Consider the following 20,257-nt stretch of genomic DNA (forward strand, 5'->3'; position numbering starts at 1 on the left):
TAAATACATATCTAACATGAGACGAGACGAGAGGGATCCAATTTCTTCACGTGTAATTTTTTTATGAGCCTACATTACTTAAATATTTTGTATAGTTATTTAAATTTTTTTAATTTTAGATTTTTTAATTTTTTAATTTTTAATTTTTATTTTATTTTGGTTGACATGAGCGAAAATTCAGCTTTGACGATGGATGGACAATGTAACATATCATATTGGGTTGTAGAATGAGCCTCTCTCAATTGAATAAGCTTCTCTGCTTAATAAATATTTTATGGATAGCATATACCACCGTTGAAGAAGGATGAACATGCGACCGCTCTGATGCAGCATACTGCCAAACGCTGCCGAACCCTAGCCAGTCGCCGCCCCTGACCGCTTACACTGTAGCCGCCGCCGGACTTCTGCTGGTAGCCTGCAATGGCAATGGCGGTAGGAGGGGAGAGCTCCGCCTCCCCTCCAAAGGACACTTCAAGCTCTGACAAAGAACAACATGCACAGCCTCTGCACCCCTCTGGCGCAGTCCCTGACGCTGGGCAAGAAGGACATCGGATGAATGAAGAAAAGACACCCACGGCCCCGACAGAAGAGGAAAATACAGACAAAGAGACGCACAACAAAGCTGCGTCGTCACAGCCAAAGGCGACCTCGGCCACCTGTATCCCAAAGGCTGCAGAACGAATCAAGGTTGACCTGCCCAGCCACCGCATCAACGGTGAGATCCAATACATGCAGGATCATGCACTAATAGGAAAGTTTCTAGGTTTCTGGCCTACGGAAAAAGCCTTACAAGGTTGGATAGCATCAAAATGGAAGCCCAAAGGACAAGTTACTCTGCAACTAGGTCCAAAAGGCTTTTTCACAGCAATATTTCACTGTGTGGAGGACAAAGCGCGGATATTCGAAGGAGGACCATACTTCTTCAACTCTTCAGGTCTCTATCTCACGGAATGGAAACCAAGATTCAGCCCGGATAAGGAAGATTTCAGCTGGGCTCCGGTCTGGATAAGGATGTATTCCCTCCCAGTGGAATACTGGAAAGAAGAAACGCTGGCTGATATAGGCAACAAACTGGGCACCTTCATCCGAGTCGCGGCTGAAACAAAAACCCGCAAATATACCTCGTATGCTAGGATCTGCGTCCAAATGCACCTGACCAAAGCTTTAGCTGATTCGGTAAGTCTCTTTCACGATGACTTTGAATGGACACAACCTTTAGATTATGAGCATATTCCCTTCCGCTGTCGCAAGTGTCATGAGCATGGCCACCTCTTCCGAGATTGTCCACTAAATTTACAGTCCAAAGCCGCTACCGCTGTCTCTGACAAAGACTCCGAAGGTTTCATAAAAATTCCCAACCGCCGTAGGCATGCCAAAAAAAGTCAGCCAGTCATGGACAACGCCTTCAAAGCTGACTCCCAGAACAGATTCTCTGTTCTTGCTTCGCAAGTTACGCAAGACCAACCCAGTTCTGTCCCCCCATTCAAGACCACTTCGCCCTCTACTTCCCTCAACCCCTCAGCCCCCTTGCAGTCCTCAGACCCTGCTCTTTCGAATCTCACTCCTAACCCTTCTCTGGAGAAAGGAAAATCGGTTTCAGGTCTTAGTCCCTTCTCCTCCTCCCAAGAGAGATCTATGCCGGATAATAAACAGCAAGACATTGACATGGAGACAGATGCTACTCTAGCTCTCAGTCTTCATGAAGAAGCGGATGAGGAAGAACAGAGTGATACTATTGTCATGGAGGAAGATCAGGTGGATGTCAGTTTAGATGGTTTAGATATCTTCAAACTTGAAACTGCATGCAAACAGAGAGAATACAACTCAATTCCCCCCTGGCAAATAGACAAACTGGAAGGAGTCTTAACCAAGGTGCAGCACAATAAAAACCTTGGCATACAAGGAGGCAGCCCATGGGACGGAAAAAAGGTGCTCAAAGAAACCAAGAAAAGAGGAAGAAAGACAGACCTTCAAAGAACCATAATAATAGGTGAAATACTTATGGAATCGGGGCGATTCCCTAAGTTGACAAAGTTCTATAAACCTAAACCTCAGTTTACATGAAGTTAATATCCTGGAATGTGAGAGGACTCAACAGCCCCTCAAAACATAGAATGATCAAAAACTTGATTCAACAAGAAAAACCAACCATAGTTTTTCTTCAAGAGACAAAAAGCAGCACCGAAGCTATTGAAAGAATTCGCGGCAAGGTCTGGGCAGGAAGCAGCTCTATTTCTGTAGACGCCTCTGGAGCCTCAGGCGGTCTGGCCATTCTGTGGAACCCGCAGATCATCTCATTATATGACTTCCATGCCACTCTCCATCTTATTCAAGCCTCCTTCCACCTCATAGGCACCGGAATCCATGGGCATCTCACAAATGTTTATTTTCCTCAGACAATACAGCAAAAATTGGATCTGCTGGAAACGATCTCTATCCTCAATGAAAATAGGCAATTCCCACTTTGGATTGGCGGCGGCGACTTCAACATAATAACATCCATGGAAGAGAAACAAGGAGGTAGAATCAGGCTCGACAGTGACAGCGATGGCCTCAGACAATTCATACAAGCCAATCAACTTATGGACATTCCAACCTCCAATGGAATCTTCACTTGGACTAACAAGCGTCGAGGCATTCACCATATTGCTTCCAGGCTTGATAGATTCCTTCTCTCGGATAATGCAATCCACCTGGGAGGGGATTTCAATGCCTCCATTATCCCCCAAGGAGGATCTGATCATTGGCCAATTTTGCTACAATGGTCCAGGCCAGGTAACTGCTGCAACAGACCTTTCAGATTCGAAGCATTCTGGTTCACAAATGCCAATTTTAAGGAAGTAGTCAGCGATGCATGGGCATCTTACATCCCGCCAGAGGGAGCCAAAATGTATCAATTCCAACAAAAATTGAAAAACTTGAAACACGTCCTCAAAGTTTGGAATCGCACAAATTTTGGTAATATCCAGGCAAAGCGCCAACAATTGGAACAGCAAATGCAAGTACTTCAACAAACTCTCATTCTTGACGGCAGAACAGATGAACAAGCACAACAGGAGCAGATACTCTGGAACCAAATTGAAGAGCGCCGGAAACAAGAGGAAATTCTCTGGCGGCAAAAATCCAGAATCAATTGGCTAAAAGAGGGGGAGAAGAACACAAAATTCTTCCACAAAGCCACAATTCAAAGGCGAATGCACAATAATATTACCTTCATCAACAATCAACAAGGTGAAAGAATTGAAGCACATGAGGACATGGAAAAGGAATTCACAGGGTATTTTAAGGAAATTCTAACGGAACCCATAGATAACAGGGATGAAGCAATCAGAGCCATCACGCAGCACATTCCCAGCATCATAACTGCAGATCACAATAACAAACTACTCCAGCCCACGTCCATGCAGGAAGTTGAAGAAGCCATGGCTCAGCTCAAGGATGGAAAGGCTCCTGGGCCTGATGGCTTCACAGCCAATTTCTTTCATGAATTTTGGGAACTCATCAAAGTTGAGGTATGGGACCTCGTTGAGGAATCCAGAAGCATGCATTGGATCCTCCCGGCCCTCAATACCACCTTCATAGCTTTGGTACCCAAGGGAGAAGAGCCCAACAGGCCGGAAAAATACAGACCAATCACATTATGCAATGTAATCTACAAGCTAATCTCAAAGGTCATCGCAAACAGGCTCAAACCTCTCCTGCCCTTACTCATCTCTCCAGAACAGACAGGATATGTGGAAGGTCGGCAGATCATGGATGGAATCATACTATCAAATGAGGTAATTCACTCATTAAAGATTCTTAAGAAACCAGGTATGATTCTAAAACTAGACCTTTCTAAAGCTTTTGATAAGCTTAGTTGGAATTTCATTCACAAAATGCTTTTAGCCTTTGGCTTTAGTGCAACCTGGACCAGGTGGATTATGAACCTCATTACCTCTCCAAGCTTCTCTGTTCTTTTGAATGGTTCTCCCTCATCTCCCTTTCGACCCTCTCGCGGCATTAGGCAGGGGGATCCTCTTTCACCTTTTCTCTTTGTTCTAATGGCAGAAGGTCTTAGCAGACTTCTCAAATCTGTTGTTGCCTCTCAAGAGCTTAAAGGTATTTCCATCCATGGTCTCAATCCTCTGTCTCATCAGCAGTTCGTTGATGACACCATGCTATTCGGTCATCCCTCCTCGAGAGAAGCCTCTGTTTTCAAGTCTCTACTCTCCCTTTACTCCGATGCCTCTGGCACTTCCATTAATGCCTCAAAATCTCAGCTCTTCTTCTTTAACACCCCCCCCTCTACACAAAGAAATATTGCCAGAATTCTGGGATTCACCATATCCCATTTGCCATCCAAATACCTTGGGGCTCCTCTTTCTGATTCAGCCATCAAACATGCTTCCTGGAGGTCTCTCCTTGATAAGCTTGAATCAAAGCTCTCATCTTGGACCTTCCGTGCTCTAAACATGGCAGGTAGACTAGTCCTGATCAAATCAGTCCTTCAAGCTATGCCGCTGTACCTCTTTTCCATCATGGCAGCTCCAAAATGGGTCCTTAAAGCCATTCGCAACCTCCAGCGCAACTTCCTCTGGGGCTCCACTGGACGGAATCGAAAATGGGCTCTTGTTAACTGGAAAGAAGTTTGTAAAATCAAATCAGAAGGAGGACTAGGACTTCGGGATCCGCTTCAAAGTAACAACACAATGGGAGCACGAATGTGGTGGAATTGGATCTCCAAACCTCATTCACCTTGGGCTCGATTATGGCAAGCAAAATATGCCCCGGGAAGTCAATGGAACGATCTCATTAGAATCAACTCCACAGCCCAAGGATCACCCATCTGGAACACTGCAAAGATTCACAGCCACTTCATTCAAGAACACAGCTTCTGGGAAATCCACTCAGGCACGACAGCCAAGTTTTGGGAGGATTCGTGGCAGCAGCTCCCCAAACTTGCAAATCTATTCCAAAAGCCCCTCTGGCAATCTCATATGCAGCAAGAGAACCTTATCCAGGTTCACCAATTCTGGCATCAATCAGGGCATCATGGCTACCAATTATGGAAACCAGCGAGCAGATGGCAGAGGGATTGGCAGGGCGAAACATATTCAGATATTGATCAGGAACTCACTCACCGAAGAATCCGTCACTCCAACCAGCAGGACAAGCTCAGATGGGGTCACACGCACAAAGGCACATTCACCACTAAAGAAGCACATCAACTGCGCTATTCAGACATCCAAGCGGATAAAGATCAAATATGGGCACGAGTTTGGTTACCAGGGCTATGGCCTAAGATCTCAACCTTCTTATGGCTGCTAAGTAAAAGGCGCATTCTCACATGGGACAATTTGATAAAAAGGGGATTCATTGGGCCATCAAGATGCCCAAATTGCAATCTCAACTCTGAGACCATCAGCCATTTAATGGAGACATGTCCGCTAGCCAAGCAACTTTGGGAGAAAGTGGAGAAATGCAACAAGAGAACAGAACCCAGGGGAGAGGATGTAACGGAAAATATCAGGAACTGGGACAAGAACCCATTCAAAAGCCAGCTTCTCAATACTTTATGGGGTCTCATACCAGGCTTTTTGTACTGGATTCTCTGGAAAGAGCGCAACTCCAGAATCTTCAACAACACTTCCCGGACAATAGACGCTCTGTGGCTCATCTACAAAAAAAACATCCAGGAAACCTTAGCCATAAGAACCTGGTATGATACAGACATGCCAGAAACGCAACAAGAGAGGGACATTTTGAAAGAATGGAATCTTGATCTTTCTGCCTTTGCCAAGGTCATCACCCGTCCCCCACGCAGCTCCACCTCCCCATCCTCCTGGTCCCCACCAGCTACCAATTCATTCAAGCTCAATTTCGATGGGGCAGCTAAAGGAAATCCTGGACCTGCCGGATTTGGAGGAATCTTCAGAAGCCATACAGGAGCACTACTGCACATTTATTATGGTTCAATAGGCAAAGACACTAACAATGTAGCCGAGCTGGAAGGACTCTGGCAAGGGATCTGTCTAGCAGAACAAAAGCACTTCTTCCCTCTTGAGGTTGAGGGAGATTCTCTCATCCTTATAGCAGCAACCAAGAAAATTCAGGCAGGGGCTACAGCAGTCAAGTTAGCAACTAGCTGGAGATTGCTAAGTAGATTGGAATCCCTGGAGGCAAAGCTTAAGAATCCCCAAAGTATAACCTTCCAGCATGTACGAAGAACAACAAACCAGGTAGCGGACAGAATGGCTAACCAAGGTGTTTCTCAGCTATTACCATACTTCTCCGGCTCTTTGGACATGGTAGATGATGATCAACTTAAAAGGGACTGCATCTCTTTGGTGCAAAAGGACCTCTCCCTCCCGGATGCGGGTGGCTCCAGCGCGTAGTAGGTTAGTGGCTCATCACATGGGCATGTGTCAGCCCGGACGAGCCATGCATTACAGGTCCAGTGATCATTTAAGATCGGCGGCGACAGTCCATCTGCGAGATTTAATTCGAGTCCTTTCGGTATTAACTGCTCTCCTTGGTAGCGGGAAAATGGAGTTACAAAGGCCTGGCACCTCTGTCATTCTCCCGCAGTCATGCATAAGGTTTGGGCGTTCGGAGGTTGCGTTGGATTACTCTCTGGTTCTGAGGGAGATTACGAAGGGGTACTCCTGCTCTCTGGCCAATTTGGGGATGCAGCGTGAGCGCCAAAGGATGATTAGCAGGCGCGGAAGCTCCAGAGGTCGTGCTTCGTCTCAGAGGCAAGCTATTTCCCCCTCTTCCTCAATTGAGGTTTCATCAGACCACCGTCGCTCCAGAGGACGTGCAGTCGGCCGTGGCAGGGCAACGGAGCACCGAGAAATAATGGATTGTGGCCACTCTGCGCATCCCATGGTGAGATATCGAATTCCATGCACTCTGGCAAATTCAACTTTCATAGTTTCGGTTTCGGTGGAGCATTGTAGCAATCCTGGTGGTCAAGAGGAAGCTCTGCAGGCAAGCCCTCCTCGGAATCCAGGGTTGGTTCCCACAATCGACATGCAAGTTCCTGCTATTGACATGCTGCGCCCCGATAAAGATAGTTCCTCCCCAGACCCTCGGGCAGGCCCCAGCGAACCCGCGCAGAGGAACAATCTTCCCGACCTGGACATCCCCAAGCAATTCAGATGCAAAGAGGAGGACGAACCGCACACCACAGATGATGAATAACTCGACCTGCAGTTCGCTCCAAGTCTCTGAGAAGGGAAAGTTTTCTCTGTTTGCTCTCACCGTTATCTTGTATGTGTCAGGACTCAGTCCTTATGTGTTTCAGTCCTTATATGTTTCAGTGTCGGATATCCATATATGTTTCAGTCCTTATGTGTTTCAGTGTCGGCTATCCATATATGTTAAGTGTCGGTCTTATGTACTGTCCTGTGTCGATACGCTTCCAATTTTGTTCCCATGTAATCTTGGACATGATTATTCCTGAGCATTCTGTCAATCTCTCGACAGGAATCACAGGGCTACGGCTCTGTTGTAACACTGATGCTGTAAATTTTGACTTTTTGTAATATAATAGATTAGTCTGATTCAAAATATATATATATATATATATATATATATATATATAAAAAATATAAAATATTTTATAATTAAAATTTTAAAATTTTATAAAATTCAAGAATAAGAATTATTAAAAATTGGCTTTTCCTTCCAACAATCTTATATTATACATGAAGTTATGCATGAATTTTTTTTTATTTTTTTTTGGGTCATATATACTTTACGACTTACCAATAAATTATTAGAATGGACTATATCAATGTTTTGATTTATACTTAATTTTATTATGAAAGTCTTTGGTTATAGTTAAAAAGTGAAGTTTAATATTTAATATTTTAATTTGGTCGTTTAATAATATTTTTTTCTCATCTTATAAAAATTTAAAATTAAATTATTTTAAAATTTATTTTTATAAAATAAAATTAATTAAAAAAATATTTAAAAAACATGAAACATTTAAATTACACTATAATTAAATTATTTAATAACATTCTTATTTCATAATTACATTGATCAAGCAACATATATTCTTATATTAATAAAAGTTAATATCAAGCAACCAATGTTCTTATATTATTAAAAGTTATGGATATGGTTAATCTCACACTTTAAACCTTCTCTAAAATATATATTCGTGGGAATATTTTTAAAATCTAAACGGTCTTCTTAGACATTTGGAAACATATAAGATGATTTAAGAATGAAATAATATTAATATGAGAATATTTTTGGTAAATCATATTTTAATTTTGGTTGTTTATATTTTTAGAATTATTTAGTGAAATTTGAATGGAAGTATTGATCTAATCACCGATGATTATATATTGTAGAGATGCAAAACAGTGGAAAAATGAAAATTGAAAAAATTAATAAACTAACCACTTAATATGATTCATCATTAAAATTTAGATGAAAGTATTAATTCAATCATCAATTATATACTATGGAGATGCAAAACTGTTAGAAAAATAAAAATTAAAAGAATTAATAAATTAATAAAAACAAAAGTTACATAATTAATAAAATAATTAAAATAAACATTAAAAAAATTAATATAAAAATAAATTATTAAACCTAATTATTATAAAAATATTTATAATAATATGTTAATATAATTTCAAAATTATTATTTTAATTTAAAATTATTACTTTGAATTAATAATAATAATTTCAAAAATAAATAAAAAAGGAAATTACTAAAACTAATCTTAATAAAAATGTTTATAATAATATCTTAATAATATTTTGATTCAATATAAAAAAATATTACATTGATTTAATATCATTACTTTGACTTAATTTGATATAATAATATTAATTTTAAAAATAAACAAATAAATAATAACATTATTACTCTTACTCAATCTTATTACTTTGATGTCAAAAAAAAAGTAATATTAAGAATACTAATAGGAATACATGCATTACTCTTACTTAATCTTATTACTTTGATATTAAAAAAAAAAGAATATTAAGAATACTAATAGGAATAAATGCATTTTATATAGGTATATATAAAAAGGGAATAATGAAAAAAAGAAAAATATTTAAGAATCAATTTCAAAGAAGGGAAAACAACGCTAAGAAAAAAAAGGAGAAGGGGAAGGGCACTAATTTAGGGAAAAAGAGACGGGATTTATCAATTGCTAATCTTTAAGCTTTAAACATACATATTTGCTTACTTGGGATGTTGAGCTTGGACACCCCTTGGGATAGTTTAATTTTTGCGAAAGTGGCTTTCAGAATATGTAAGTTTCTCACGTCCTTGAAGATGGAAAAGTGCCACCACCTTCCCTGCCCACTTGCCCCCCTAAAAAAGAGTAATTATTAATTTTTATTTTTCCATTCTATTTTTTTTTTCATTTGAAATTATATTTCTTTTATTTCACCATGTATAATTCATTTTAAATGGAATTAAATTTTATTTTTTTGTTTTTTTATAAATAACTAAAATTATAATATGCGTTCACATTGATAGAATTTTATTTTTTTGTTTTTTATAAATAACTAAAATTATAATATGCGTTTACATTGATAGGTGCTTTAATTTTGGAATAGGGCTTCCAAAAATTTGATTTAATTATCATTAATTATTAGGTGGATGGTAGAGATTTAACTTCCATTGAATATTCTAGAATATTTTTAGTAGTATTCACAAATCAAAAATTGAAATTTATCTTTGAAGTAGTTACACTCTTTTTGCTCTTTTAATTAAATTGATTAATTAAAAAAATGACATATGAACAAGTGTTATAGGAAATGAGTTATGGTTTTTTTGGTATGTGGTATTAATAAGCTAGGGTATCGGCTAAGGTATTGTAACAAACTTGTTTATTTATAGATTAAGAACCTCCATGGTAAAGTAGAGGTGAATATCCATGTTAAGAATCTTGTTACATTTATTTATTTATTTTAAATTTATATATGTTTAATTGGTATATTAATTTATTTATAATTAATAATAATAATTTAAAACAAAGTTATAATTTAGTTAATTTTCATGATTTTATAAATTTTAGCAATGTGAGATGTATCATGAAGTATGTTTGACCCTTCATTAAGTATTCTTCCCTTCCTATAATATTTAATAAGCATAACTATACATATTTGTGAGGCTCCCTCCTAGGTTCCTCTAACTAAAAGCTAAATTTATCCAATTTTAAACACTATAATATGGGAAATAACTTATTTATATCTAAACATTTATTTGATGATAATATACCATTAAAATTCATTTACCACAAATTAAATAAGTAATAATTTTATTGCAACCATTGACATAAGTAATCAATAAATGGAGGAATACATGTTTTAATAGCTTAGTTGAGATGCTCATGAGCTCATAACTCTATTGGGATGCTCCTATTAACTACCCAACTGGATTTGCCTCCCAGCCAACTAGGAAGTATTTCCTAGCTCAGGGAACCTCCACAGGTTCCCTAGCCCTTCGAGCCCAAGTCCAACCAGATGTAGTGTGTCCAAGTTCAACAAACGCTCTCATTCTCTCCCTTCTCTTTTTCTCCACATTCCTCTCAAAACAAAATCCTCCAAAACTACAACCAAAACCAAGGACCCCTCTTCTCCCCTCATCATCCTTCCTTTTTATGCCTCTTCCTCCCATCCACCTCTGTTATGCTCTTAACCTGCAAAATGATACCCAAATACAGAATATGCGAAGAAAAGATACCCAGAACACAAAATAGCAATGATTTTATTATTCAGAGAGTAATGTTCACTTGCCTCTTCGAGGGGGCAACCTCCAATAAAGCAGAGCTCGACTACAAAATAAGACACGATGCTCCTCGCAGGGAGTCTCTATCATTTATATATGACTCATACATGCAATACCACGGGCCAATACCGTGGGTTTTATTAATACCATCTATCTAATACTACGGCCCATTTGCAACTAACTGTGGTTCCGTTATTAATTGCGGATTAACCACTTACAATTATTAATATGGGCTTTATTGACTCTTGACTATGACGTGATCCCATTACATAAATAAGGGGGTTAGGGTGGGACCCTAACATGCCCTCCCCCTTAAGACTAGCCTTGTCCTCAAGGCTGAAGCTGCGGAAACTACTGAAGAATAGTGGCTGGTTCCCAAGTTGCATCTTCCGGAGAGGTGTCTTTCCATTTGACGAGGACTTCCTTAATCATGCGGCCGCGCAGTTGCTTGTCTCGTGTGTCTAGGACCTGTTCGGGTTGAAGCCAGATGGACCCTTCTTCGTCCAATTCAGGTAGACTGGTCTGAATTCTACAATTGTTCCCAATCACTTTCTTGAGGCATGAGACATGGAAAACTGGATGGATTTTTGCAGTAGGTGGCAAGGCCAACTTGTAGGCCACTTCTCCAATACGCTGAAGTACTTGATATGGTCCGTATAATTTGGGAGAGAGTTTCTGACACCCCTTGTCTTTGAGTGATGTTTGCTTATATGGTTGGAGTCGTAAAAAGACCTGATCCCCTTCTTGAAATTGGCGCTCTGAGCGATGCTGGTCTACCTGTTGCTTCATGCGGTTCTGAGCTTGATGAAGATTCTCTCGAAGATGGGCGAGCATGGTTGCGCGGTGTTGTAGGAGTTGATCCACTGCTTGTACTTTTGAGCATCCCTTGAGATACGAAGTAGGTGAAGGCGGGAGTTGACCATATACTGCTTCATAGGGAGTCATTTTGGTGGTGGCATGATAGTTGGTGTTATACCACCATTCAGCCAGAGGTAGCCACTGTACCCAAAGGTATTGCTTTTCTGAAGTGAAACACCTAAGGTAGGTTTCTAGACATTTGTTGACGGCTTCGGTTTGACCATCTGTTTGCGGATGATAGGAAGTACTGAGTTTTAGTTGAGTGCCTTGTATTCTGAAGAGTTCCTGCCAAAAATTACTGGTGAAGATCGGGTCACGGTCGGACACAATAGAAGTGGGCATGCCATGTAATTTGAAGATCTGATCCATGAAAGATTGAGCAACCAAAGTTGGTGTAAATGGGTGGGGTAGGGCGCAGAAATGAGCATACTTCGACAGTCGATCCACAACCACCATGATGACTGACTTGTTCCCTGACTTTGGAAGACCTGTAATGAAATCCATAGGAACCTCCGTCCAAATTGATGCCGGAATGGGCAATGGTTGTAATGTGCCCGGTGTGTTGACGGTTTCCCCTTTGTGGCGTTGACAGACATCGCATTCTGCTACGAAAGTAAGGATGTCCTTTTTCATGCCTGTCCAAAAAAATGATCTTCTGGTGCGAGCATACGTCTTCTGAAAGCCCGAATGTCCTGCAATGGGAGATGAGTGCAATTCTGCCAAAATGCGACTTTTGAGGGTGGATGTTGGTGATATTACGACTCTGTCCTTGTAGCGAAGAATATCATCCTGCCACGAGTAGCCCTTGGTGGAATTTGGATCTACCTGCAATTGAGAAATGAGTTGGGAGAGCCCGGGGTGTGAAAACCATTCCCTGCGAGCCTCTTCAATCCATTTTGGAATGGGGAGGGAAATTGCTAGCAGAGTACTTTCCTCCTCAAATTGGCGAGATAATGCATCTGCTACACTATTGTCTTTCCCTTTCTTGTAAATGATCTCATAATCATATCCCAGCATTTTGGCTAGCCATTTATTTTGTTGTGGGGAGGATAGGCGTTGCTCCAAAAAATATTTAAGACTGTGATGATCTATGCGGATTTGGAAACGTCGCCCCAATAAGTAAGGTCGTCAGGTCTCGACTGCATGTAAGATGGCCATCATTTCCTTCTCGTAGGTAGATTGGCCCAGATTCCTCCCACTGAGTTGTTGGCTTGTGAAGGCCAACGGTCGCCCTTCCTACATTAAGACCGCCCCAATACCTGTACCCGAAGCATCAAATTCAATGACAAAAGATTTGGTGAAGTCAGGTAGTGCTAAGACTGGAGTGGAACACATGGCATTTTTTAGAGCTTTAAAGGCCTGTTGTGCTTCCTCATTCCAGAAGAATGAATTTTTCTTTAGGAGTTGGGTGAGGGGCTTCGCTATGCGACCATAGTTGCGGACAAATTTACGATAATAGCCTGTGAGACCCAAAAATCCTCTCAAGCTCTTCAAGGTCTTAGGTTGAGGCCATTCCTGCATTGCCTGGATCTTTTTGGGGTCCACCTTGACACCTTCACGCCCCACAATGTGGCCCAAATACTCTACTTCTGCCATGCCAAACGAACACTTGGACATCTTGACAAATAATTTATGCTTGCGGAGCAGTTGCAAGAGTAGATCTACATGCTGAAGATGTGCGGCCCAAGTGCAACTATAGATGAGGATGTCATCGAAGAAGACAAGGACAAATTTCCTGAGATATGGTTTGAGAATGTGGTTCATAAGGCTCTGAAAAGTAGAGGGGGCATTACAAAGACCAAATAGCATGACCAGGAATTCATAATAGCCTTCATGAGTTTGGAAAGCAGTCTTGGGGATGTCGACTTCCTTCATGCGAATTTGGTGGTAGCCTGAGCGAAGATCTAACTTAGTGAAGAATTGAGCCCCATTGAGTTCATCCAGCAAATCATCAACCACCGGGACGGGAAATTTATCTTTGACTGTCAACTTATTGAGGGCCCTGAAGTCGGGACACATCCGCCACTCCCCATCTTTCTTGAGCACCATGACCACTGGGGATGAATAAGGACTAATGCTGGGACGAATGACACCTGCTTCCAAAAGTTCCTTGATGATTTTTTCTATTTCATTCTTTTGGGTGAATGGATATCTGTATGGGCACACATTTGGGGGTTGGGCCCCTGGAACCAAGGTGATGCTATGATCATGTTCCCCTCGCGAGGGTGGAAGCTCATGAGGCTTGTCAAAGACCGGCAGATGGTTATTTAAAATCTGTTGCATCTCAGGATGAATTGGCAGAGGCTTGGTTTCGATTGCCTGGATGGCATTAAATTGAGCTACAACTCCATGATTGCCCTTTTTTAACAATTTTTCCATCCGATGCGAGCTGATGATAGAGGGGGCTCCTGCCTGGAGTCCACGGAAGGTATGTGTGTAGTTTTTCTGCTTAAAACTCATATATAACTCCCGGAAATCCATTGTGATTGGCCCAAGAGTTCGGAGCCATTCAGCGCCGAGGACAATGTCGCAACCCCCCATGTGTATGGCAAACATGTGAGTTTTCAACTGATAATCCCCCATTTGAAGTTTGACATTTTCACAGCGGCCTTCACATTTCATTGTGCCTCCATCCGCAATTTGAACTTGGAAGTTAGAAACTGCTCGTACAAAACAATGCACTGCTTCTGCGGCTTTTTGATGGATGAAATTATGTGTACTTCCACTATCAATCAAGACTACTACTGGGCGATGTTTAATAAAACCTTTGATTTTGAGAGTTTGAGGGGAAGAAATCCCTGCCAAAGCATGCAACGAAATAACTGGTTCATCAGAGACATTGTCCTTTTGGTTGTCTTCTTCTAGCGGCTCATGTTCCTCCAGTGGTGGATCTTCCTCTGTTGAGCTGTAGTCAGTGGCATCAATTTGAAAAAAATTGGGTTCCTTGCATTTATGACCTGGGGAGTATTTTTCATCACAGTAGTAACATAGGCCTTGCTTTCTTCTTTCGGCCATTTCCGCAGGTGACACCTTTTGGACCTTAAGTGTTTGAGTCGTGTTGTGAGCCTGTGGGGGGCGACCTTTAGCGGAGAAATTTGGGCGACTGTATTGGGCTGCTAATGCACGTTCCACGTTACGAGCGACCTTGCAAGCCTCCGTCCATGTGGGAGGGTGGTGCAGTGGGACTTGGGCTTTGATAGCTTCTTTAAGACCGCTGATAAAACATTTCGTGTAGAACACATCTGAGAGACCCCAAGTGTGGAAGGCTAAGGCTTCAAAAGCTGTAATATATTCATCCATTGTACCAGTCTGTCGGAGCTTAGTAAGACGACCCAAAAAAGATGATTCCTGGTCAAAGCGGTCTTGAAGAGCTTTGGTGAATTTGGTCCAAGTCTTAAAAGGTCCAGTGCAACGTTGATGCCATTCCCACCATTGCCACCTTTCATTGTCCAAGTACATGCTCCCCAACATAAGCTGAGTCTCATCATCAAAGATGCGATTCAATTTGAAATACTGCTCCATTTGTGCTATCCATGTCGACGAATGAGAGCCGTCAACTTTATGCATATCCAACTTGGGAGGTCGCTGACTGGGTGGTGGGTGGGTGTGCCAGACGTGAGGAGAGTGGCTAGACTCACCCTCATTGTGTTCAATGCCATTATACTCCTCCTCGTGGGCTGGCTCCTTGCCCTTCGGGACTATTTTCTTGACCATGTTACATAGTCTAGTAAGCTGAAGGTGGAGGTTGTGCATTGATTCTTCAAATTTGTCCATCCTTTCATTGGCCATCGCTTGAGCTCTAGTTTCTACCATACACCAACCGGGTTTTTTGAAAATTGGGACCGCCTAAAAAAATTTCACTAAGAAGTGAATGGTACCACCGTGCTCAGCTCGTCGTCCTGATTCTGATGGGCTAGATCACCAATAAGCACCCCGAAAGATCCCAGAGAGTTTTACTCCTTCCTGATCAATACTGCAGTGGCCAAATCCTCAAAATGTCAATGCGGCCAAAAGTCCTGCGAAAATTATACCCCGGTATAGGAACCCTTCACAACGACTCCGATCTGGGGGATCTGAGAGATCTGAATGGCGGATCTGATGGCGGAACAAACTGCTTCTGCGGATCTGATGGATCTAATAGATCGGAATGGTTGATCTGCGAACTCGAGACTGCGGGACTGATGTCTGCTGCTGCTGCACCCCTTTGCACAGGCGGATCTGGAAGAGATGTTGTGTGATCCCCCGATAGAAAAGGGAACTAAGGTCTTGAGGAGTGTCAGGTGCTACAGATCGCAATATACATAAGGGTCTGGTAGTAGTACTCGGCCCAATGTTTCAGGGCTCTAACTAAGGAGGATCGACCGTACCCTTAGCCGTACAACCCGACTACCCTATCGTACGGGCGAGTAATCTTCCCGAGTGCTGTTCTCGGTGTACTGTAGCCGCAAGACGGCCGACGGTTTATCTATGGCGAGGTTTCAAGGGAGCCTAGGGGGCTTCCGATATACCCAGAGGGTACGTGGAAGACAGTCTGTGCGCGGTTCTGTCTAATGCGCTACTACTCGAAGGGGTACCCACAGGGGTTACAAGGGAGTCCAACAGACGTGACCACCTCTTGTATTTCCTGCGTGCATGCCTCCCCAAATCCGCAGGTTTATGCGCTCAACGACAGATCCCGTGGTTTAAAGACGTCGGAACACGTCTCTAGCCAAAAAAAAATTTTGCTAAGAAATGGAGATCCCACCGGCCCTGGAAAGTGCTCTGATACCACTTGTTATGCTCTTAACCTGCAAAATGATACCCAAATATAGAATATGCGAAGAAAAGATACCCAAAACACAGAATAGCAATGATTTTATTATTCAGAGAGTAACGTTCACTTGCCTCTTTGAGGGGGCAACCTCCAATAGAGCAGAGCTCGACTACAAAATAAGACACGATGCTCCTCGTAGGGAGTCTCTATCCTTTATATATGACTCATACATGCAATACCACGGGCCAATACCGTGGGTTTTATTAATACCATCTATCTAATACTACGGCCCATTTGCAACTAACTGTGGTTCCGTCATTAATTGCGGATTAACCACTTACAATTATTAATATGGGCTTTATTGACTCTTGACTATGACGTGATCCCATTACATAAATAAGGGGGTTAGGGTGGGACCCTAACAACCTCAACCACCTATCATTAATTTCATGACTACCCCCTCATCCTTTAATTTAGTATCATTGACTTTTCTTACCATATCTTCTCCCAAGTAGATTTGAGAAGACATTTTTGGGATAAGATATGAATATTTAATTTGGAAATTAATTGGAGAAGATCATATCTTCTCCCAAGTAGATTTTGAAAAGACATTTTGAGGATGGATATTTAATTTGGAAATTAATTGGAGAAGACCATATCTTCTCCCAAGTAGATTTTGAGATGACACCTTGGGATATGGATATTTAAATTGGAATAAATGGAAGGAGACCATATCCTATCCAGAATTAAATTTGAGAAGACAAGTTGGGAATTGAATAATAACAATAATAAAATTTATATCAGTAAATAAAAATTACAGTTTTACAAATGCAAGTATATACCAATATTTCTTGATAATTATAAGTCAATATTTTCAGGTAAATAAAATTTGCATGTTAAGATTAAGTAGGGAATTACATACACCCCTCCTTCAGAAAAATGCATCCCGAAGTTAGAGTGAAAACATACAAGGATTTCGAAAGCAGTTTGACAATAAGGCATAACAAAATAGAGAGAGAGTTATAGTAGTAAAATTTAATAAGTCAGACAATGATACCACTTTCCATCGAGAGTCTCCAACTAATCTATATCCTCCTATCCTTCCTAACCTACTTCCGTTCCCACTCTATCCATCCTCTGTTGTTATATACTATGGCATCGGCTATACCAATCTAATCACTGATAAAACCAATATGGTGGAAGCATCGACTATATCGACCTAACTTCCCCAGCAGGCAACTGGAAATCGTCATCACATGTCTAGGGGAGCGTGTCCATCACTACCCTCCCACGATTCTAGGTTTGGAGGTTACACGATGAGAAATACCTCCACTCCTCCTCACAACTAGGGTCAACACCCTAATATGGACCACACTACAGTGTTGGTTGGATACTTGTCATCGAATAATCTAGTCTGGTAGTCTTGTCACCTGCCATTTACATTTTACCCATGTCATAAGAGTGCATATCAAGTAGATACCAAATGTAACATAACAATATACATCATACCATTCCTCATTGGATGTCTCGACCTTCCCCAATGGAAGAGTAGATCTTGGTTATCATATAGTTCTTTCCAATCTATAGGTTAGTTTTCATCCATGCATATATATAACAACAAAATAGATATAGATACGTGATCTTAAACATCATATTATTAAGTCTAGTATTCACGTGTCAATTTTTTAGTTCATACTGGAAATAAATCTTACATTAGATAAATCATAATTTCACTAAGTCATTCATTAGATAAATCATATTCACTTAAGCCATACATGAAACAATAATAACTTTGATAAGTCATGCACTAGATAAATCATAACCAAGTAAGTCATACATTAGGTCATACATCAAACATTTTAGCCATCAATACCTAATCCATCTAATGATTTATATAAGTAGTTTCACATGTCCAACTAAATGCATCAATATTACATAGCATTCATAAATAAATAACATGAAACTACAAATAGAGCCTTAGCATAGGTAGCTATCTAAGTCAAAATGGGCATCACAAATGCTCAAAAAGTGAGGGGTAGTCACGACGTATAGTCTCTGCATCCTCCCAAGTAGCCGATCCTGGGCTATACTTGTCCCACTAGACCTTAACTTGGTCCACCATACGACTTCTAAGCTATCGAACCCTCTGGTCCAATATGCATAATGGTTCGACCACTATGGTTCCCATGTCCGAGACATGCAATTCCCTCCAATCTAGTTTGTGAGATTCATCAGAAACATAATGTCGTAAAATATATACATGAAAAACATCATGAGTTTTGTGCAAATGGGGTGGAAGTACAAGATGGTAGGAAAATGGTCCAGTCTTCTCCTTGATCCTAAAAGGTCCTACAAACTGAGGTGACAACTTCGTCGCTTTCCCAAACCGAATGGTGCTTTTCTTGGGTCAGATACGAATAAAAACTTGGTCCCCTACTTCATAATTGCAATCAATCATATGTGAATCAGCATAAATCTTCTGTCTATCTTGTGCTTCCTTTAACCTTTGTCAAATTTGTCTTACCTGTTCCTCCATTTCTTGAACTAATTCTGGCCCAACTATTGCTCGGTCCTCCAACTTTTCCCAACTCAATGGCATCCTACATGGCCTTCCAGATAGAGCTTGACAAGGAGGCATCTCGGCTGAATTGTGGTAACTATTATTATAGGCAAACTCTACCAATGGTAAGTGCCTTTCGCATTGAGTCTGATTATCCATGACTTACATTCTAAGCATGTCTTCCATAACTTGATTTACTCTTTCAGTCTTCGCATCTTTTTTTGGATGATATGCAGTGCTTAGGTTAAACTGAGTCCCTAGTGTTGACTGCAAACTTGTCCAGAACCTAGATGTAAATCGAGAGTCTCTATCAGAAATGATCTTTGTAGGCAACCCATGTAGTCAAATAACTTCACTTATAAAAACTCGTGCCACATCAGTAACATCGTAAGTGTCTCTTATTGGAATGAAATGGGCACTTTTGGTCAATTTATCAACTATAACCAATATAACATTGTGCCTCTATGACGTGAGTGGCAAACCCACAACAAAATCCATAGAAATTACCTCCCCTTTAGACATAGGGATGTCATGTGATTGTAGGAGTCCTGTTGGATGGCGATGATCAGCCTTCAATCGTTGACATTCAAGACATTTGGCGACAAACTGGACTATGTCATGCTTCATGCCTGCCCAAAAGAAGAGTTTCTTCGTGTCCGCATAAATATTCTTCACTCCAGGATGTGCACAATAGAGTGCTCTATGTGACTCTTCGAGGATGGTCCTTCTTATACCCCCTTCCTTAGATATGTACATTCTCCCTTGAAATCTCAATAGTCCATCTGGTTCAAGGACATATCCTTCATACTTTGGTTCTATCTACTTCCCACTCTAGAGTGCTGATATAACCTTTAGATACCAACTATCTTCAAAGAGTTTCTCCAACACATGTTCCCTCAAATTTACCTTTAAGGCTGCTAGGGAGAAGGTTCGTGACCTCCTGCTTAGTGCATCATCCCACCAAATTCTCCTTTCCCTTAATGTATGAGATCTCAAAATCATACTCAGTCATGAATTTTCTCAACCGCCTTTGTCTAGCATTCAAATCCCTTTGAGTGAAGAGGTGCTTCAGTCTTTGATGATCTGTTCTAAACTCAAATATTCTCCCAACGAGGTAGTGTCTCCACAGTTTCAAAGCTAATATCACTGATGTTAACTCTAAGTCATGGGTATCATACAACTCTTCATGTTTCTTCAATTTTCTAGATGCGTAAGCTACTACTCCACCTTCTTGCATCAATACTACTCCCAATACATGCTTCGAAGCATCGGTGCAGACAGTGAAGTCTTTTTCCATGTCCGGTACTCGATGGATTAATGCACTAGTTATTAA

General features: G+C 41.0%; 1 protein-coding gene across 1 annotated transcript; it reads left to right on the forward strand.

Annotated features, from left to right (window-relative positions):
* Positions 1 to 426: 426 nt before the first annotated feature.
* On the forward strand, positions 427 to 6,377 carry LOC149190719 (uncharacterized). The gene is made up of 5 exons (XM_089410582.1): positions 427 to 1,176; positions 1,300 to 1,929; positions 2,397 to 3,512; positions 3,721 to 3,779; positions 3,917 to 6,377. Exons 1-5 carry the CDS (start codon positions 427 to 429, stop codon positions 6,375 to 6,377), a joined length of 5,016 nt encoding a protein of 1,671 aa, XP_089266708.1.
* Positions 6,378 to 20,257: the final 13,880 nt, after the last annotated feature.

The sequence above is a fragment of the Pinus tabuliformis genome, chromosome 3_1 (genome assembly GCF_031772625.1).
Source record: "Pinus tabuliformis cultivar Carrire ecotype Pingquan chromosome 3_1, CPIR1, whole genome shotgun sequence".
Lineage (NCBI taxonomy): Eukaryota > Viridiplantae > Streptophyta > Pinopsida > Pinales > Pinaceae > Pinus > Pinus tabuliformis.